Raw genomic sequence first — 22308 nt, forward strand, 5'->3', positions numbered from 1 at the left:
CAATATATCTACAATTAATCTCAGCTGAACTCTTTATTTTAGACGAGAACAAAATGTTATAGTTGTTCTGAGTGAATGAGTTTTAAGCTCCGATCAGTGAGTCGTTTCCCATCATGTTTTTAGTTTGGAAAAATAGTTTTAGTTCAAAAGAAAATCCACGGCAGCAACTGAGAGCATCATCCACTTATTTTATAAGGTATGATTTGGAAGTTTTAGTGAAAAGGGTTATGGACATTGAATTTAAAAAAAATTCAAAGATAATTTATTTTCCCAGGATTGGTGGTTAGGGCTAAAATATTCAATTAAAATATGATATTTTATAAATGTTTTAGGCTAATCATGGAAACTTATTTTTCCATAACTGTAAATGAGATTTAAAAAAAAACTACTTTTATGCATTTTAAAATAGTAATAGGTCACGAACGTAATACATTAACAGGAAATAAAAAAATCTTTGATTCGTTCTTTGACTAATTTATCATGTATACTTTGTATATATAGCCTAGTTTTTTATTTATTTATAAAGTTGTAGATTTTCCGTTTTAATTTTTAGCATTGATGTTGGTATGATTATTATATTGTATAATTGCATTTTATAGTTTCTTTGTGTTGGTAACAGGTGTGTTCATCTTCACTGGTGCTGTACAGACCGGACGCCGTCTGAACTGAAGCGGTGCACGCCGGTTACAGGGTTTGTGCGTGAATGTTATTATTTTATTGACCATGTTCTCCGAACAGATGCTGTACTCCTGGACGAAATGAATGAACTTTGTGTATGTTAAATTTTCCCAAAATAAAATGACTGTCGTGAGAAAAATAAAATTATTACTGAAATAATACATACATCAAAATTATTCATGTTTCCTTCTAATAGAGTTTTCCATATCCACCCAAAAAACCTTTTGTGTACGCAATTACAAATCGATGGACAATAGATTATTTTTCGCTGAAAATCGATATATATAATATGCTTTTGCTTTATTTAATCTTTTAGAGTAACTGTAAATCCAAATTTATCCAAGAACTGCCGATGCAGTTTCTCCAGAGCGGCTGCAGGAGCTCGGATGACGGCTGTACCGTCGGCCAAACTCAAACTCACCGACGATAACGATGATGTGCGTTTCATGTTTATTCGGCAGGGGTGTGTGTTTTTCCATATTTTCCTACAAAAAAAAATAAAATAAAATCGCAAAATCGCAAGTCACTTTTTTCCATCATCGTGCAGCCCTACACTCAATAGCTCAAGAATACCCATAATGCACTGAGGATCGTGCCAATTTAATTACCTCCATCTCGGCAGTAGATGGCGTTTACAGATGTGAGATCCTTTTCATTTGTTTAATTAAGGTTTATACAAGCTACTTTCTGTGCTAGATTTTAAGATAAGTTTCATTACCAGTGGAGCTTTTTCCAGTTAGTTAAGTGTCACGAACAACAAGCACAATCCATGCAGAAGTGGAAGCACTTCAGTCAGTGTCCAAATTTACTCACTCGTTCATTCAGGGATACATACAGCTCTAATGTTGCGAATAACAAAAGATCATGCTTGGGTCTAAAACTACAACTAAATTCTACACTTGTTCATAGAAAACAGCATGTGTGCATTCTAAAATAAACATTGAGATTGGAATTTAGAATAAATTTGTAAATGGTATTTGAAACCACAGATATCTATAAGTTTGAAACAGCTTTCATCATGGAAGTGTTTGAATGTTATAATAGTAAATGGGCTCATGGATCTTAATCAAATGAATACAGTAACTAAGCTGCTGACGTCACCTCTCCTGTCCGCCCGCCTCCGACCTGCTCTTGCTGTCAATCTGCGTCTGGCCACGCCCGCTTTAAAAAGCTGCTTTTTCTGTCAATCATCGCCAGGCCACGCCCGGCACAAGTACGTTCTTCCTGTCAATCATCGCCAGGCCACGCCTCTCCCGTGCCTCTTACACAAACAGCAGCAGCTCGAGAGAGAGTAAATAGAGAAAAGATGGCGGAGTTCATTCAGCTCAACAAACCCACTGAACCGAAACCAGCGTCCCAGAACCGGGAGCACCATCATCATCCTCCACCGGCCAAGAAAATCCGACAAGAGGAGAAAATTTTTAAAGCCAAGAAGATGAACGGAGGCGCGGAGCAGCAGAATTACAGCAGCAAACCGAAAAACAAGAAAACCAAAACAGAGAAAGACAGAGACCGAGAGAAAGATAGAGAGAGGGAGAAAGAGAAAGGCAAAGAGAGAGAAAAAGAGAGGAAGAAACACAAACTGGCGGCTGAAAATCACCTCAGTGTGAAGAAGGAAAACGGAGAGCTGAAGTTGTCGCAGAAAGGTATCGACAGTCGTTTTGCTGCTGCTCAGGCGCTGTTTGTGATAACGGGCCGTTGGTTCGCTTGATGTGATCTGTGTGAGTGTGTGTATGTGTGTTTGTTTATGATGTGTTTATTGTGCCTCTGTGGGCGCGTGTGTGTTTATTTCTGTGTCGAAAACATCCGACAGCGCGCGCTAGTTAGCTTAGCATCGGCGCGCGACTCGAACGGTGACGGAGCGCGTGCAGCTGCAATGTGACCCGCCGCAGAACGAGCATATTAAACCGTAATAGCGTAATAATATGTGCTGTGTTCTTGCGGAGAGAACCACTCCGACACCCGGACCTCACCAAACATAACCATAAACGCGTTTATATTCAAATATCATCTCAATCTGTAGGACGGTAGAATAATTACCTGTAGTAATAAACACAGTAAACTGCTGTTATTCCTGAAATATCTATTCAGACGCCAAAACATGAACATTAACGATTATCATAATTATAATATCGGCTGTATTATTGCTGAAATGTTACTAGCACCTCGGACGTGTTATTACCGATGTATTCAGTGTGGGAGACATCTATTTACAGCAGAAACATGAATTCAGATGAAGTTGCACTGAAACTGTGTTTGTGACAGCGATGTTCTGTTACTTTGTAATAATAAATATGATTTTCTCCGTGTTACACTTCACTCTTACATGCATGTCATACTGAAAACTGCGAATGCTGCGGTTGTGTGTCGTTTACTGTTTGTGTCATTTATATCAGGCCTGTTACATACATGAGCAACACACTAATAAAGCACGAACCAATCTGTGTGATGAATCTTTCAGCACTAAAAATACTAAAACAGTCACATTCAGTCTTTAAGACACGCTGCTGTTTGTCTGTCCTGGACTAGAGTTGCTAACCAGTTACTCACACTAACTCATTAAAGTTCAGTTATGCTCCTGACAAAGGCAGTAAATGGACTGTAAATCTTCTCAGAAGAAGCAGCATTTCTTCAATGGATAGACCTGATCTCAGAAACGCATGCTCCGAGGTCATTTACAGGAACAGTTGACATAAAAACGATCATTCTGTCATCATTTACTCGCCCTCTTGTCACTCCAAACCTGTATGACTTTTCTCATCAGTGGAACACTAAAGAAGATATTTTGAATAAAATTTTGTCCATATGATTAGTCAATGAGATACAGGCCCGGTTTCACAGACAGGGCTTAGATTAAGCCAGGATTAGACCTTGGTTCAATTAGGACATTTAAATAGCATTTATTTACATGCCTTAGAAAAAAAAACATAACTGATGTGCATCTTGAGACAAAACAATGTTACTGACACATTTTAAGGTATCTCAGTGCAAGTTGCTTTGAGTTAAAACAGGTCAAACATGCATTTTAGTCTGTGACTAGACTTAAGCCTTGCCTGTGGACAATGTTTTGGACTCCATTTTCTTCCACTGTATTGACAAAAATAGTTGAAACCTTCAAAAAATCTTCTGTGTTCCGCAGAAGAAAGTCAGTCATACAGGTTTGGAGCGACATGGTGTTAAAAAAAAGATGACAGAATGAACATTTTTGGTTGAACTTCAGTGTTTTAGAGTCATGCTTTCATTCGTTCACACAGTTTGTGCAGTTTGTCTTTATGGTAATGTTATGTTATCCTGGAATTTATCCTCAAGATTGTGGTCTGGTTATAACTGAGCAGAAAAATCAAAAGACAAAAATAAGAAATGATCTTGTGCATAAAGAAAATTAAGCTTCTTTTAGGACTGTTAATTTTATGACAGCTTATCCAGATATATGAAAATATAGTAGAGAAGACTGTTGAGGAAATGTGTGTTTGGGTGCTGTAGATTACTAGTTCAAGATCTGGGCTGGTAACTGAAGGAATGTTCATGAACTTTCACCCTTGTGTCTGAGCAGGATTCACGCAGTCGTATGTCTGAGCGTTCACACGCGGCAACGAGAGAAACCTGTGACATCAGTGAATGTTTGGGCCTCTTTTAACCGTCTGATGTCTTTCTTTCTCCTACAGAACACACCATCAAAGACAAAGAGAAACAGAGAGACCGAGACCGTGAGAAAAAGAGAGAAAGAGAGAAGGACAGAGAAAAAGAGCAGGAGAAAGAGATGAAGGAGAAAAGAAAACATAAGCTGATGACGGAGATGAAGAGAGAGAACGGAGAGGTGAAGATCCTGCAGAAAGGTGAGCAGTTTGTCATTTGTAATTCACAACTCTGAACGTCTGTCACCTGTGTTTGACCTTTGATCTGGGCTGCAGGTCCTGTGAGACGCTAGTAACATGCATTGAGGAACGCAACGTGCACCAAATTCATTTGTTCACATGCACGTAACTTCCAAACGTTATTATTATCATATAATATTAAAAGAATTGGGGTTCCTAAAAACAACAGAATGAATATAATTTCGACTGAGACACAATCACAACTAAAAAGAGTCTGTTTAGTTTGATCCCAAAATGAGATACAAGAACCAAGTGTGAGCCCTTTCTGTTGGCAGCAGGCTGTGCTTTCTTTGTTGTTTTATGCCTGAATGATCAGAAGTTTTCAAATGAGATGGAAATGTATTTTTTTGGCTAAAATCGTGGAGCCATTCCTGTGACCTGGAGCCTCGGCTTAAACGAGATCGACCGTTTTAGAGTAGCGATGTGACGCCGTCATACAATGCAGGGCCTAAAACTAACTTTTTGCCACACCTACCAATGGCTGGTGACTTAAGAAAATTTACCGGCCAAAGCTATTTTTTACCAGCCATGAAACAAAAACAGGCATTAATGACACCAATATTTTAGATACTAGTGAAAATTCACAATTCTTTATTCCAATTTCAATACCACGGCTAAGCTAGCTTAACTAATATAATTTTAATAGCCTACATGTATAAAGACAAGTAACAGTCAGTTAAAAAAAAAAATAAAAAAAAATCAAATAATCAAATTATTGATTAGTCAAATTATTAAATTATTAATACAAGCAGTAGCAAAAATAAATACAAAAAAACAATGATACAAATGAAAAAACAGTGCTTTTCAGGCAGGTCTAACAGTAGTTTTCAGGTACAGAACTTTAATAAATAATAAGCTAATCAAATAAATAGCACTGCATCTTCATATGAGTTCAAGAGCAGTGAGTGATATTTTTTTCCCTTTGTTGTTTGGTTAACATTTAAAACGCAGACAGCAGTGATGAAATTTTGTTATTTTGTGTGAATTTGTCCGTTCAAGCACAGGAAGGCATGAAAGAGAGTTCAACTTTATATTTGCGTGCTGTCTGCTATACTGCGCGCGCTTTGGATGTTTCGAATGTTGAACTTCCCACATAGGACGCAAGTATTGAATTCCCTTTGAATTCCCTAGCGCTTGAATATGTACATTGGAAAGGCTTAAACTTTCGTGATGATGCAGCACTGACCCGTCAACTGTACAGAGCATCATTCATGTTTGTTCACGTTCATGTTCTCACAACGTTGCATAGTTAGAATTCATAAAAATGTTACCGGCCATCTGGCGACTGACGCAGTTTCATATACTCGCCAACACAGATTTTTACTCTCATTTGGCGCTTGGAGTGTTAATTTTAGGCCCTGGTACTGACCTCCCGTACTATATTGCTTATTTAAGAAATGGTATTCCAAATCATTCAAATCTGTCATATGTTTAAAAGGTGTAACAGTAATTTGACATCAGACTTAGTGAATCATTCAGAGTTCTTAACTGACTCACTGAACCACGAGTCATTTTTTGGTCATGTCTCATTCGAAATAAAGCGGGAAATGTGTGATCTATACCTCAGGCTAGATACATTCAGTGTCTTTACTGACTTGTTTTTTTGACTCTGTAAAGATGCATATTCACAACTGAGGTTTGTTATTGTAATCAGTAATAATTAGGGATGCACTGAAATGAAAATTTAGAGCCGAAACTGAATTTCATTTTTGATTTATTTATTTATTTTATTTTTTCAAAGCTATTATTATCAGAGCATGTGAGCAGATAGCAGGGAGTGGATCAGTGAACGAGTGGGAGCGTCATTTTACCACACCACAGTACAGTAGGACTATTGCTAACAGAAACAAACAAGTCCAGAGAAATGTCATGTCGGCATGTTATTTGAGTGGACTTTGCTTTTCCGGTGAGTGTGAGTGGTACATGAGTGGAGCGTTCGGGCCATGAGCGACTGAGCAGAGAACGTAGCGCATACATGGGTCCAGTTTCTGCTGTTTGTTGGACTTTTGTGCGTTTGATAGATTTTAGTTTGTCAGTGTGCAGCTTGTTTTTTTGTTTTTTTTCACATCAGCTGTTTAACTCTCAACTGTCCTTGCTTAAAACACACTTCTCATATTCATTTCTCATAGTCACTCTCTAGATTGATTAACGCACTACACAATTGTTTATACACAACTGATGACTAACTAATCATGTTACATTATTTGAAGAAAGTAGCGTGTTTTATTGACATTTTATTGACATAAAATACTGATTCCTCGATTTTAATTGATTCTCATTTTGATGAACCGATATTGAGACTTAAATCTCAAGAATCGATCTTCAGTCTGTGCTGTTTTCAGTTGATGCATAAAAAAAACTTAACTCAACCTGATTTGTAGCTCTTGCCAACCAATAATCATAGTAATCTTTGTGCTTTGATATGAAACAAAGTGTCAGCTTTCAAATTCTGTCAGTTTTATAATGAAATTCACACAATAAATGTTTTTGTGTCTCTTTAAAGTGTGGTGACAGATCATGAACCGATCATCTCTTCATCTTTATTACTAGTTACATCAGCAAATAAACATGAATGAACATCAGAAGGTGTTGAAAGATACAGAACAACTTATTGAAATGAATCATGTCTCATGTATTCAATCAATCAGTGTTTCAACTGCAGAAAGACGTCAATAAAACAGAGAACAAAATAACATGTAACGTCACATTTACAGTTGTGGTCAGAATTATTGGCACCCTTGGTAAATATGATCAAAGGTAACTGTAAAAATTAATCTGCATTTATCCTTTTGATCTTTAATTCATAAAATTAGCAAAAATCTAAACTTTCATTGAAGGAAAATAATTGAAAGTAGGGGGAAAATCACATTATGAAATAAATGTTTTTCTCCAAAACACATTGGCCACAATTATTGGCACCTCTAGAATTTTTTATAAGTAAAATATCTCTGAAGTATATTCCCATTCATATTTACATTTTTTTTTTTTTTTTTTAGCACACCAGGGTGATCATGAACATGAAATTGTCCAGCCATGACTACCTGTTCCTCAGGAGTAAAAACATGAGGAAACACAAAGGCCAAATTCCCTTAATCATTCATCACAATGAGTAAAAACCAAAGAATATAGTTCTGATGTGCAGAAAAAGATTGTTGAGCTTCACAAAATAGAAAGTGGCTGTAAGAAAATAGCTAAAGCATTGAAAATCCCCATTTCCACTGTCAGGGCAATAATTAAAAAGTTCCAATCAACTAAAGATGTTACAAATCTGCCTGGAAGAGGATATGTGTCTAAATCGTCCTAATGCACAGTGAGGAGGAAAGTTTGAGTGGCCAAAGACTCTCCAAGGATCACAGCTGGAGAATTGCAGAGATTAGTTGAGTCTTGAGTCTCAGAAAGCCTAAAAAAATGATCAAACAGCACTTACATCCCTACAAGTTGTTCGGGAGGGTTTCAAGAAACATCCTCTGCTCTCATCCAGAAACAATCTCCAGCATATTCAGTTGTTAGACACGACTGGAACTTCAAAAGGGACCGGCTTCTATGGTCAGATGAAACTAAAAAAAGAGCTTTTGGTAGCAAACCCACCAGATGGGTTTGGTGCACACATGGATAAAAATTACTCCATGTCCACGGTTAAATATACTGCTGGATCTTTAATGGTGTGGGCCTGTTTTTATGCTGGAGGTCCTGGACATCTTGTTCAGATACATGGAATCATGGATTCTATCAAATACCAACAGATAAAAATCTAAACCTGACCGCTTCTGCTAGAAATCCAATAATGGGCTGTGGTTGGATCATTGTCCATCAGGACAATGATCCAAAACAAACATTAAAACCAACACAAAAATGGGTCAGTGAGCACAAAATGAAGCTTCTGCCATGGCCGTCCCAGTCCCCTGACCTGAACCCTAAAGAAAATGAGTGGAGTGAACTGAAGAGAAGAAGCACCAACATGGATCTGGAATCTGAAGGATCTGGAGAGATTCTGCATGAAGGAATGGTCTCTGATCTCTTGTCAGGTGTTCTCCAAACTCATCAGGCATTATAGGAGAAGACTCAGAGCTGTTATCTTGGGAAAAGGAGGTTGCAAAAAGTATTAAGTAAAAGGATGCCAATAATTGGCCCCTTTTACTCAAAAAGGGGCCAATTATTGCCCCCCCCCCCCCCCCCACTTTCAATTCTTTTCCTTCAATGAAAGGTTAGATTTTTGCTGATTTTATGAATTAAAGATCAAAAGGATAAACAATGCAGATTTATTTTTACAGTCATCTTTGATCATATTTACCAAGGGTGCCAATAATTCTGACCACAACTGTACCTCAGAAAAGACATTCAATAACCATAAACTCAATAGTCAGTTAGGAAACAGTTTGATAAATATATGCACTGTATTGCATATGCATTATATTTTTTACTTAAACTGTTCTTCGTTAGTTATGTTTTATGACAGCCAGTCTTTAAGTGTTGTGTTAATATTTCAAAAAATAGGGAGGAGCCCTTGAGCAGGGCACCGAACCCCCAATCACTCCCCAGGCACCGCAGCAAAACTGCTCCAGGTGTTTGTTCACAGTGTGTGTGAGTGCTAGGGCGTGTTGTGTGTTGGTGTGTTCATGCGGCACATGTCATTTGTCTGAGACTAGAGCTGCAGACTGTTACAGGATTCATTGGTTCTTTTGCAGTGACCTGTGTGTTCTGGTTCTGATGGCTCGGGTCCATATTTGTTCAGGAGTAACAGAATCACTGTTCCAGGAAGTATTCAAGGTGCTTGGCGGTTCAAAACCAGACTTAATCAGGGAGACAGTCGCAGTCACAGCGGTTTATTCTCCAGGTTGGGTTGGGAATGGGCATTTAGAGTCATTTTGTAGTCGAGTACCTTAACAGACAAAAAAAAAATCATCATCTCAACGTCACACATACACTGCGCCACCCAATGCTTTTAAGTGAGTTTCATGGGAAATTGTAGGTTTTGGAGGCAAACGTGCAAAAAAAATAAAAATAAAATAAATTTGTGAGTATTTCGAGCAATGTTTTTGCTAGTTGGCGCTGAACAAGTGTTCAACTTGTGGATTTACTCAAACTTGCCTAATGTGTGTCCCCTTCACTACAGAAACCTTTAACTGAAGCACTCTGGAGATTTACAGACCGTGACTTCACATTTGATACATCACTGTCTGCTCCTGTCCTTATTAGCTCTATTGGTTGTTGGGGGCAAAATCAATTTTTTTCTTTTGTTCTGAGGATGTTTGTGAAGTTAATCACCTTTCTCCTGTGCTGTAGGTGACAGAGAGAAGCCGAAGATAAACTCCGCTGAGGACTTGCTGATGAAAAAGGTCAAGAAGAAAAAGAAAAAGAAACATAAAGAAGGTGAAAAGCGAAAGAGGCCCAAGATGTACAGCAAGTCTAGCCAGACGGTTAGTACTGATCTCCCTAAATCTGGGGCAGAATTCAAGCCACCGCCTCCCGTCCAGCAGGGCGGCTCTGTGAGCTCCAGCTGCAGCCTGAAGCAGGAGAACAGCTGCACACAGAGCTCGAGCGCTACAGACGGAGACGGCGTGGCCAAAGCCGCTAAACTGCCCGGGCTGGACCGGCTAGAGTTCGGCTGTCTGGTTCATGTGGAGAACCAGCCCAACGGAGGCGCCCTGGTGCTGCACGCCTACAGCAAAGAGCTCTCTGTCCTGTCTCCCGTGGAGATGCAGAGGTTTGCGCAGGAGTTTGTGACCTTGGCGTTTTGTGAGGACCAGGACGGGGCCGCCAACTACGTCATGGGCGTGATTCACGGGGCCGCCTCCTACCTCCCAGACTTCCTGGAGTACTTCTCCAGTAAGTTCCCCAACTCACCCGTCAAAATGGAAATCCTGGGGAAAAAGGACATCGAGACAACTACTATGGCAAACTTTCACTCTCAGGTTAGTAGACAGACGTCACAAGTCATGTGTTTGTAGGTTCATCTGGAGCTGCATCAGAGAAGCGACACAGGAGATTAAACATCATTCCTCTGCACTGAAAGCAAACATATGACTCTAATAACAGATCAGGGACCTCATATATAAATGCTGCATACACTCAAAATGGGTGACAAAAAGTGCATATGCCACTTCCCATGCACACATTATTAAAATGATTAATTATTATTAAAAAACATACGCTGAAGCTTCTGCTATTGGTATTTATGTGTGCACTTTGCACAGGGACAGGTTTCTGTCAGATTCAATAAATCAATTTTATTAATTTTTTTTGTGCTTACACGCTCTATCAGGATATAATCTAAACAAGGTTTTATCCATGAGGCTCCAGATGATCGTGATGTGGATATGCCATGCAGTGGTGGGAGAAAAAAAATCTGTGATACATCACTTTCTTTATTGATTCTGAATTGATTCTGATCAGAGTCTAATTTTTCGTAGCTACACTTTGCAGTAGCACTTATAAGTGCATTAGAGACAGCCATGTGAAAGTAGTTAAACTATTAAAAAATTGTGCAATAGCACTTTTTTCTTTGGTATTAATAGTTGTTTCATTTCACTGGTGTTGGTAATGGCTGCTGAATTTTGGGATCATGTCAACATGAAGTAGACGACTGGATGACAGGATTGCAGTAATCCAGTCTAGAAATGACAAGGTCCTGGATGAGAAGTTCTGCTCAGTTAGGGAGGGCCTGATCTTCCTGATGATGTGCAGTGCTGGTTCTGGTTGGGATTATTGTTGATGAACCGAACTGGATGGTGAAACTGTACTGTACTGTTGCAGTGGCTAGATTGAGTTGCAGTTGATGTTCCTTTATTCATGCTGGGACATTCGCCAGACAGTCAGTGCAGATACTATGGGATTGTCTGGTTACAGTAAAAGAGCAAAGCTGTGTGTCATCAGCACAGCAATGGTAAGAGCAGAGATCAAGATGTCATTGTGTTTGATTGTGCGTGTGTGTGTGTGTGTGTGTGTTTGTGACCTGTGAGTTGACTGTGAGTTAACACAACCCAAACGTGCAGACAGACCCGTGAGATCTGATGTTGGGAGAATCATCTCATTAGAAACAGCATCTGCTCCTCCTCCGTTTGTACCAATAATAGAAACGTGACCTCCATAAAACGGCTGGACACAGAGAGAGAGAGAGAGAGAGAGAGAGAGAGAGTGTTTGTTCTGCTGCATGTCAGGCAGAGATGAGTCAGTCCTGCAGGCATTAGCAGGCTGGACATGACTGGAGTGATGTCATCAATCCCATAATGCACTGCTCACTTCACATTCCCCTGGTCACATGACCTCACACAGCTCTTCACTGGCACTTCATTATTCATTCAAGAGAACACAATAATTGTGTCAAAACATTTCAGACCAATTGCAGTTCTGCCGTGTGTTCACAGCTGCAGAGAGCTTCTTTTGCTCAATTATACTTCATTGTGCTTTAGAATATTTTTATGGACTTTACTGCTAAGGGTGTAACGATGCACGATTCGATACAATTCACAATACTGAACTTGCGATACTTCAAGCCAAAAATAAGAAGAGGGTTAGATTTTTATTATTACTTCTAAGACATATAGTAACAAGTTAACAAAAATGATTAAAATGCTAAATTTGGTATAGACTTGCGGGTGGACTTGAATAGGCTTGGACTCTGTCTTGCATGCACAGGGCCATGGTAACACCAGAATAAAAATATTCATGATTCTGAAAATACAGAATTATGTTAGACACATATACTTGCACTCTCCCAGGTGAAAAAAAAAAAAAAAAAAAAACATTTCTATAATGTACTTAAAATGCTCTATTTTCACGCACTAATTTTGTACTTAATATACTAAAAATTCTTCTTTAGCACTTCTTAAGATAATCTTAAGAACATCTAAGTGTACTCAACTGTGCTATTTTGAGACACCATGAAATATGAACTAAAATGTGCTTTTAATATACTATCTCTGTATTAAAAATTTTTATTTAGTTACCACTTATAGTACACTTGAACCCATAGTGGACCCAGCTGGATGTTTTCAGAAGAGCACCAGGCATTTTTTAATCTGGCTAAAATGGTGTGGTGGACACAGGTTAATTGAATATTTATCATTAGGCATTTGGCCTATTAGTCTCTCTTGCATTTATGCAATATACTGGAGCCAAACCTGATAAGGGAGTCCAGAAGATTCCACAGCATTCCTGGACACTTAAACTCATGGGCGGAGATTATGCTAGTTGTCAATGTGTGTGTACGCGCCTATTTATGAATGATTGAAATTCGTTCATTTCACACGTTTACCTATCAAATCGAATGTTTATGAATGTTTATATGTGATTCTGGAGGAGAGTTTTCGGGAAAGTCCATTTTATATGCAAATTACTCAGAATTTACTCATATTTACGAAAGTTTCATGAATGAGGCCCAGTGTGTCTCTTCAGAAGACTTGAATTTGGATTAGACTGCTCGATTGATTATTTTTACGATGCTTTTATGATGCATTTTTTGGATCTTTTAAGTTTTAGGGGAAATGACTTTAAATGGAGGGAAAGAAATCTCTCAGGTTTCATAAAAAATATCTTTGTGTTGGAAGATGAACGAAAATCTTAGGTTGAAATGTGATGAGGGTGAGTACATGATGACAGAATTTGCATTTTTGGGTGAATTATACTTTATAAAGCTGAGCCTTGGATAAAACTAACTCTATATTGCAAATCATATCGTTTACATTACTGATACATATCATTGCATTTTTATATTGCGATATCTTGATATAACGATGTATCGTTACACCCCTATTCACAACAAAAATAACATATAGAAACAATGACACATGACAGCGGCGTGTGGTGTGTGTTCAGGTGAGGAGGAGTTACTCGCACGGGACGTACCGCGCCGGCGCTATGAGGCAAATCAGTCTGGTGGGTGCTGTGGACGAGGAGGTGGGCGATTATTTCCCAGAATTCCTCAGCATGCTGGAGAAGTCGCCCTTCCTGGAGGTGTGTTTCCCCTGTTTTTCTTGCACACACACACTTTTCTTTTGACAGCAGTGTATTGATCAGTGTTTTGTGAGGTTGAATTTGTGTGTGTGTAGCGGACGCTGCCATGGGGGACGTTCTCCAGTCTGAAGCTGAAGAGCCCAACAGAGAGCGACGACGGTCCCATCATGTGGGTTCGGCCTGGAGAGCAGATGATCCCTGTCACTGATATGCCAAAGTCTCCCTTCAAACGGAAACGGTAACGCACCAACCTTCACTCCTGTGTGTGTGTGTTTGTCTGTCTCTTAGTTTCACACTGACATCAGAACTCAATCTTTTGTCATGATCGACCTTTCTAATATCAGTCCAGAACATCATCAACATCTTCATCATGAACACAGAGCTGCAACAGTTCAGATCAATAAAATCAGTGCTCAACACACACACACACACACACACACACACACACACACACACACGTACGTTTGTTTTTGTGAATTGTGGAGACATTCCATAGGCGTAATGGTTTTTATACTGTACAAACCGTATTTTACACTACCCCTAAACCTACCCATCACAGGAAACTGCACATTTTTACTTTCTCAAAAAAAAAACTCATTCTGTATGATTTATAAGCCTTTTGAACAATGGGGACATGGGGTAATGTCCTCATACGGCACCCTCTCCTTGTAATACCTATGTCATACCCATGTCATTATACAAATTTGTGTCCTGATATGTCACAAAAACACGCACACTCAAACAGACAAACACACACACACAATGTTCAAGACATGGTTACAGCCTTGTCACACAGATACACAACAGACACACAGATGCACACATGTGTAGAGCTGAGTGTCAGTGATTCTCCAGGATCAATGCTTGTGTGTGTTTGTGTTTCATTTGTAATGTAAATGATGCTGAAAATAATCATAATTAGTCCTTTTTGCAGGTCAACCAATGAAATTAAGAATCTCCAATATCTGCCTCGAGCCAGTGAGCCACGAGAGATGTTGTTTGAGGACCGAACCCGAGCTCATGCTGATCACATCGGTCAAGGGTTCGAACGCCAGACTACTGCTGCCGTGGGAGTGCTGAAAGCTGTGCGCTGCGGTGAAGGGTGAGCGCGCACACACACACATACACACACTTTCTCCACACACGTCTGGTTCACTATCCTTGTAGGGACTCTCCATAGACGTAATGGTTTTTATACTGTACAAACTGTACATTCTCTCCCCCTACAATACCCCTACTCCTAAACCTACCCATTAAAGAAAACATTCTGCACTTTTACATTTTCAAAAAAACATCATTTAGTATGTTTATTAATCCATTTCCCCCATGGGGACTGCTGGCTGGTGCCCACAATATAGGTGATCTCAGGTTTTACTATCCTTGTGGGTACCATTTGGTCTCCAAAATGTAATATAAACCTGTACACACTCACACACACATACACACATAGACACTCGTATACATACACATTCTCACATACACACATACTCTACACACTCACACAGAGTCAGCCGATTCTTCTGAAAGGGTCATGAATCACCTGATTGGTGTGATGTGTTGCGTGAGCTGCTGATCTCGTGTCATTGTCTGTGTTTGTGTTCTCTTGCAGTGCTGAGCCTCCACGCATAACCAAAGACGTGATCTGTTTCCACGCTGCTGATTTTCCTGACGTGGTGCAGCGGCTGCAGCTAGACCTGTACGAGCCGCCCCTGTCTCAGGTGAGCTCACTTCCTGTTTGGTTATATACTGGATGTTGCATACATCCTCTGTGAAACCCTCACTAGCGCACATCACACATGATCTGCTCACAGAGGTTTGTGCTTGAATGTTTAACATTTGACTGTGATATGTTGTACTTCCTTCTAGGGTTGTCATGATACCATTAACATACAGTGGGTACGGAAAGTATTCAGACCCCCTTAAATTTTTCACTCTTTGTTATATTGCAGCCATTTGCTAAAATCATTTAAGTTCATTTTTTTTCCTCATTAATGTACACACAGCACCCCATATTGACAGAAAAACACAGAATTGTTGACATTTTTGCAGATTTATTAAAAAAGAAAAACTGAAATATCACATGGTCCTAAGTATTCAGACCCTTTGCTCTGTATTTAGTAGAAGCACCCTTTTGATCTAATACAGCCATGAGTCTTTTTGGGAAAGATGCAACAAGTTTTTCACACTGGATTTGGGGATCCTCTGCCATTCCTCCTTGCAGATCCTCTCCAGTTCTGTCAGGTTGGATGGTAAACGTTGGTGGACAGCCATTTTTAGGTCTCTCCAGAGATGCTCAATTGGGTTTAAGTCAGGGCTCTGGCTGGGCCATTCAAGAACAGTCACGGAGTTGTTGTGAAGCCACTCCTTCGTCATTTTAGCTGTGTGCTTAGGGTCATTGTCTTGTTGGAAGGTAAACCTTCGGCCCAGTCTGAGGTCCTGAGCACTCTGGAGAAGGTTTTCGTCCAGGATATCCCTGTACTTGGCTGCATTCATCTTTCCCTCGATTGCAACCAGTCGTCCTGTCCCTGCAGCTGAAAAACACCCCCACAGCATGATGCTGCCACCACCATGCTTCACTGTTGGGACTGTATTGGACAGGTGATGAGCAGTGCCTGGTTTTCTCCACACATACCGCTTAGAATTAAGGCCAAAAAGTTCTATCTTGGTCTCATCAGACCAGAGAATCTTATTTCTCACTTCTTTAGCAAACTTCATGCGGGCTTTCATGTGTCTTGCACTGAGGAGAGGCTTCCGTCGGGCCACTCTGCCATAAAGCCCCGACTGGTGGAGGGCTGCAGTGATGGTTGACTTTCTACAACTTTCTCCCATCTCCCGACTGCATCTCTGGAGCTCAGCCACAGTGATCTTTGGGTTCTTCTTTACCTCTCTCACCAAGGCTCTTCTCCCCTGATAGCTCAGTTTGGCTGGACAGCCAGCTCTAGGAAGGGTTCTGGTCGTCCCAAACGTCTTCCATTTAAGGATTATGGAGGCCACTGTGCTCTTAGGAACCTTAAGTGCAGCAGAAATTTTTTTGTAACCTTGGCCAGATCTGTGCCTTGCCACAATTCTGTCTCTGAGCTCTTCAGGCAGTTCCTTTGACCTCATGATTCTCATTTGCTCTGACATGCACTGTGAGCTGTAAGGTCTTATATAGACAGGTGTGTGGCTTTCCTAATCAAGTCCAATCAGTATAATCAAACACAGCTGAACTCAAATGAAGGTGTAGAACCATCTCAAGGATGATCAGAAGAAATGGACAGCACCTGAGTTAAATATATGAGTGTCACAGCAAAGGGTCTGAATACTTAAGACCATGTGATATTTCAGTTTTTCTTTTTTAATAAATGTGCAAAAATGTCAACAATTCTGTGTTTTTCTGTCAATATGGGGTGCTGTGTGTACATTAATGAGGAAAAAAAATGAACTTAAATGATTTTAGCAAATGGCTGCAATATAACAAAGAGTGAAAAATTTAAGGGGGTCTTAATACTTTCCGTACCCACTGTATCTTACGATACTATATCAGCTAAAGTATCACAGTACCATGCAGTATTGTGTTAATTCATAATTCAAATCTACAAAATTTGTACATTTTGTACATTTTCAAAATGAAAATGAATGTACATTTTCATACATGGATGTAAATTAAACACGGAAGGGTGACCTTTGACCTGACGTAGGGCGTATGACATGGGCAGGATATTTTTCTTACAAAACCCATCGCTTCGCTTCAGAAGGCATTTATTAACCCATTGGAGCATATGGATTACTTCAATGATGGATGGATGTGCTTTTTGGAGCTTCAAAAAAAAATTCTCATAAAATTTCATTTTTGGGTGAACAGTTCTTTTAATCTAAATGTGGGCATCATCAGGAAGTTCGCTAACGGTATATTGCTGCAAATGTATTTCAAACTTCATTTTACCCAAAGTGAAGAACGAAAAATAACACTGTCGAGAGTACATGGGGGCCTTTACGAGCCTTGACTTGTTTGTGCTGCTAGATCTTGTTAGAAAAAACAGTAAGGGTGCTCCTATCAGGATTTATGGAGCCGATCACAGATCGTCAATTACAGGAAGCAGTATCTGTCGATACGATCACCGATGCTGATCTATTTGAAGCCTTCTTTTATCATGTAGAATTATTTATAGGGATGATTTACAGGGGCTCTCACATGAAGCGCGCGTCTTTATGTGTCATCAGCGTGAGATCGGCCTTTATACCGACCGCCGATCAAACTTCCCAAAGCAATTACCGGCCTATAGCGATCAGTAGCCGGTCAATCGGAGCACCCCTAAAGCAAACAAGAACAATTCCAAAAGAAACCGAAAAAGATCCAAATGCTTTATATTGGAAAAAAGACCAAAATATGGTGACCTGCACCGGCCCATCAATGGACAGGAAACAGTTGAAGAGAGCGCTCCGCACAGCAGCCTTACAAACATAAACACAACAGACGCCTCTGTCGATAGGGTTAGTGAAAATTGCCAAACATAACACGTCTATGGTCGCTGTAATATTACTTTGGTAGTTAATAGAGGATATCAAATGCACGAGATACCAGAACGCTGCTATAGTGACACTGTGTCAGTCATCACTCGTGTCATGATCGAGTCGTGTTCTGCACACACACACTGAGGGTTTGAACAGCTCTGTACGTTCATGAAGTTTCTTTTATTAAATCCCATTTTATGGATTATTCTGAATGTTGTTTTGGATTAAAGTGTGCTACGTGTGACTTTGTGTAGGGCTGGAAAAACCAAACATGTCACTGCAATGTCAAAAGTGGACCGGTTTCAAATGAAGTGTAATCCTGCTCATTCTCTCTCCAGTGTGTGCAGTGGGTCGACGATGCTAAACTCAATCAGCTGAGGCGAGAGGGAATCCGCTACGCTCGTATCCAGCTCTACGATAACGACATCTACTTTATCCCTCGCAACGTGGTTCACCAGTTCAAGAGTGTGTCGGCCGTGTGCAGCCTCGCCTGGCATGTGCGCTTGAAACAGTATCATCAGGAGCCCGAGGAAGAGGAGGCTCGCGAAGAAGGCGCTGAGCTGAAGCAGCACATCATCAAGCAGGAGTCGACTGCTGAGAACATCAAAGCTGAAAACACGGACTTCAGACCCACGCGAGAGTCGCCTTGCGTAACGCAAATAAAGATAGAGAGGGCGGAGCTACTTGCTGAGAGACCGCCCAAGGCTCTTCCCGGAAGCAACAGCTTGACTCCGCCTCTTGTCTCCTCACCTGACGGACGACCCAAAGTGCACCACGTGTCAGAATGTTCCAGTGCTCCCTCACACCCCTCCACCACTGCAGCCAATACGTCACGCAACTCCACGGCCAGTCCGTACACACCCAAACCCACACACACACCGGCTCCAACCAAACATACACACCCCTCGGCATCCAGATATTTCCACTCTTCCTCTGTCCCAAAACCGGGTCACACACCCTCAACACCCACTAAACCCAGCCATTCTGCCAATACAACCAAATCAACACAAAGTACTAACACAACCAAACCCACACAAAGTACTAACACAACCAAACCCACACAAAGTACTAACACAGCCAAACCAACACAAAGTACTAACACAACCAAACCCACACACTCTACTAACACAACCAAACCTACACACTCTACTAACACAACCAAACCTACACACTCTACTAACACAACCAAACCCACACACTCTACTAACACAACCAAACCCACACAAAGTACTAACATACCCAAACTAACACAAAGTACTAACACAACCAAACCCACACACTCTGCTAACACAGCCAAACATACACACTCCACACTAATAACCAAACCCGGCCCCAAACTGAGCTCTGGACTGTCAATCAGCTGGACTGCTCCGCCCCTGGCCCCGCCACATTCGAGGCCGGACCGCCCCCAAGACTCTCTGCACCCAAAGGCCGTCAGGCCGCACCCGCATGAACCACACAAAGACTTTTTATACTGATTTGTACAGAACGGTTTTTAAACAGCGCTTCATTTATTCACGTTCATTTCTACTGTCGGTTTTACTTTCTTTTTAAACGATCTGACAAGAGCAGAAAAAGAAACAGCGGCACGTCTCCAAGACTTCTGTTAGACAGTCAACTTCTGCTGAATCTCTCTCTCTCTCTCTCTCTCTCTCTCTCTCTCTGTCTTTCTCCTGTTACTGGTTGTCAACATGGCAAATGTAGCTCGTAACTCGCTCCTCAGTGCCTGTCCGTAACTGTGAAATATCCAAGCACTTCGGCTCGGCTGCACTGAGAAAATACTTCAAATCCAAACAGGTCCTTGAATAATATATTTTCAGTTGTAGGCTTTAGTCGTATTAGAGCTGACATGAACATATATATTTTTTGTAAGATGACAATTCTTTTAAAGACTCTACAGGCTTTTCCATAGAGCTTATTTATATCAAGGGTTTCTTTGGTTCTGTTTGATTCGTCAGCACTGTAGTGTACATAACGATTTTTCTAAAGGAAATGTGTAGTGTGATTTATACTGAAATAAGAACCTCCTAATAAAAGGTTCAGTTTGTTGGATTGGTGTCGTGTCTGTAAACCTCATCTACATGATCTGAAGCTACTGAGAATTGAAATATCACGACATCGGTCTCACATCCAGACCATCTTCAGGGATGTGGTTTTGCTGTACTTCTACCGATTTGTTTTGTATTATGTTTGATAGCGATCTGTCTGTCACATTGCTGAACTTCGAGCTAAACTCTGGAATAGACTTCTCACACTCTCTCTTAGTTTAAGTCTAGACTTAAGACTCATCTTTTCAGTCAAGTGTCCACATAGTTCATTACTCAATCATAGTTATCTGGCAGAACCGCTAACACTTTTCATACTCTATACATTATGTGAATGAATTTTCCCTCCCTTGTCACTTTTGGGTTCTGGGACTCCTTGATCCAGCTTTGGCCCAGGCTAATGTCCCATTCCCAACATTTTGTGCTGCTGAACAAATTCGCAAACTTTGACAAGTGACCATTGTAAATCAACTAATGTTGACTGTGCACCTTCCTGTCTTCCTCATTTGACCTCACAAAGACTGAACTGCTGCCGTCTAACCTGAGCGTAATCTGCATCCACCACTTCAGTAAATCAGAGACAAGCCTCAAAGACGCTTGTTAATGTTTATATTGTCGTTGTTTTAAGTTGTTCAGCTAGAGGAGAAGGTGCCACAGTCGCCTCTGACTGCGGGATTAAAGCATTATGAAGTGACGTTCCCCTGATTAAACTGCTCAGTGTGAAGTATTATGGCATTATAGACATAACAGTATGGCTTTCTGTAAAGCTGCTTTGAAACAATGTGCATTGTGTAAAGCGCTATATAAATAAATTTGAGTGGTCGAATAGGCCCCATTTTCCACCGGTTAATAAGATGCATGTCTGTGATCAGATCACAAGTGGTCAGCTCTAAATACAAGTGTACATGGGCTCTAAACCACATACAGAGGTCATCAGAAACACGTGACCTCATCGCATGAGTAATCGCTCATCTGCAGATTGTTGTCTTTGCTATGTTTTTTGAACATCACAAAATTCAGAGTACAGAGACAAAGTCAAGTCACCTTTATTTATTCAGCACTGTATACAACACAGATTGTTTCAAAGCAGCTTTACAGTGATAAACAGGAAAATAATGATTCAGTGATGCAGAGTTCAATTCTGCTGTAAAGCAGCTCTAAAAAGACAATCGTGTCATTGTTCAGCTGAAGTCAGTTCAGTTCCGTTCAATAGCTGTAAAGATCATCAAGAGACATGAATTCCACTTTCTTCCTTTGCTGTTCATTGTCGTTTAACAAAATAGTCGTAAATTAACAAATGTTTGTGAGCACTACCAGGTAGCACCAGGGAAGAGAATTACAACGCCTCTTCTTAAAGCAGTTCTATCAGACTGATGGCATGGGAATGTTTGTGTTGGTCTGAACAGATCCATTAACCATTCAAATTAAAATGTTTATCGCACTGAATTTTCCCTTAGATAATTCGTCTTGGTGTGAACAGGCCTCAAACCCCACTCTCTCCTAGTTGGATGAGCTCCTCATAGTTGTTTTTAGCATGTTTTCAAGTCATATTTATTTGTATAACATATGGATTGTTTCAAAGCAGCTTTATAGAACATTATATTGTTGCAAGAGTCATAGTTTAGTGTCTAGAGACACTAGAGACAAAAACCTTAAGGGACACCAGGCTCAGCTGTTACCCTCCAGCTCTACATCATGAACAATGTCAAAGTTAGCCAGCTGTGTTAGTGTTTAAACTGTAAGATTAGTTATTAATTGTCTATGCGGTACATCCTAGATTAAAAGATAAGGCAGATGTAGATGCAATGTGTTGTTGTGGTCAGTAACAGTTCATCTTAAGACTGTCTCTGAATGATGCAGACACTGACAGTTGAAGCACTTCGGTTTTCGCTCGCCACAGGCTGCAGTTTGAATCCTCAGGTTAGCAACACATGGTAGGACCGAACTCTCTCCTTCCCTTGGTCTAAAAATACAACACAATACTGCCACCATGTGGGCAATTAGTATAATGGCACTAAAGCTCACTCTAATAAACCAAAGCTTGCCAGACACACTAAATCAGCTAATCTAGGTGTTCAGGATTACAAGTGTGTTTGAACTGAAGTCTGCACCCCATACCTGGATCTCAGGAAAGATATCTGGTATGAATTTAAATTAGACCTTCTGCATTAAACAGGCAGAGAAAGATTAAAATAAGAAAACCCTAACCTTTTTCACATTTCCATCTCATATTTGCAGTAACTCTCCCAGTAGCTGTATTAACT

The 22308-nt window shown here is 40.4% G+C and overlaps 1 protein-coding gene across 2 annotated transcripts; it reads left to right on the forward strand.

The window, feature by feature from the left end:
* Nucleotides 1-1777: 1777 nt before the first annotated feature.
* Nucleotides 1778-20051, forward strand: LOC127510421 (lysine-specific demethylase RSBN1L-like). Of its 2 annotated transcripts, none has more exons than XM_051889919.1 (8): nucleotides 1778-2324; nucleotides 4344-4514; nucleotides 9837-10465; nucleotides 13368-13505; nucleotides 13601-13743; nucleotides 14440-14607; nucleotides 15115-15223; nucleotides 18338-20051. In XM_051889919.1, exons 1-8 carry the CDS (start codon nucleotides 1985-1987, stop codon nucleotides 19475-19477), a joined length of 2838 nt encoding a protein of 945 aa, XP_051745879.1. In that variant the 5' UTR covers nucleotides 1778-1984; the 3' UTR covers nucleotides 19478-20051. The 2 variants fall into 2 exon arrangements, with proteins under 2 accessions (XP_051745879.1, XP_051745880.1); XM_051889920.1 differs by having other exon boundaries at nucleotides 2180-2399.
* The last annotated feature ends 2257 nt before the right edge of the window (nucleotides 20052-22308 follow it).

Source organism: Ctenopharyngodon idella, chromosome 4 (genome assembly GCF_019924925.1).
Source record: "Ctenopharyngodon idella isolate HZGC_01 chromosome 4, HZGC01, whole genome shotgun sequence".
NCBI lineage: Eukaryota > Metazoa > Chordata > Actinopteri > Cypriniformes > Xenocyprididae > Ctenopharyngodon > Ctenopharyngodon idella.

Excerpts from the sequence above, each read along its gene's own strand:
- LOC127510421 (XM_051889919.1), top strand. The coding sequence starts at position 1,985 with ATGGCGGAGTTCATTCAGCTCAACAAACCCACTGAACCGAAACCAGCG. Across the intron at positions 4,515-9,836 it reads GGTGAAGATCCTGCAGAAAG|GTGACAGAGAGAAGCCGAAG; the intron begins GTGAGCAGTTTG and ends CCTGTGCTGTAG. Across the intron at positions 14,608-15,114 it reads GCTGTGCGCTGCGGTGAAGG|TGCTGAGCCTCCACGCATAA; the intron begins GTGAGCGCGCAC and ends GTTCTCTTGCAG.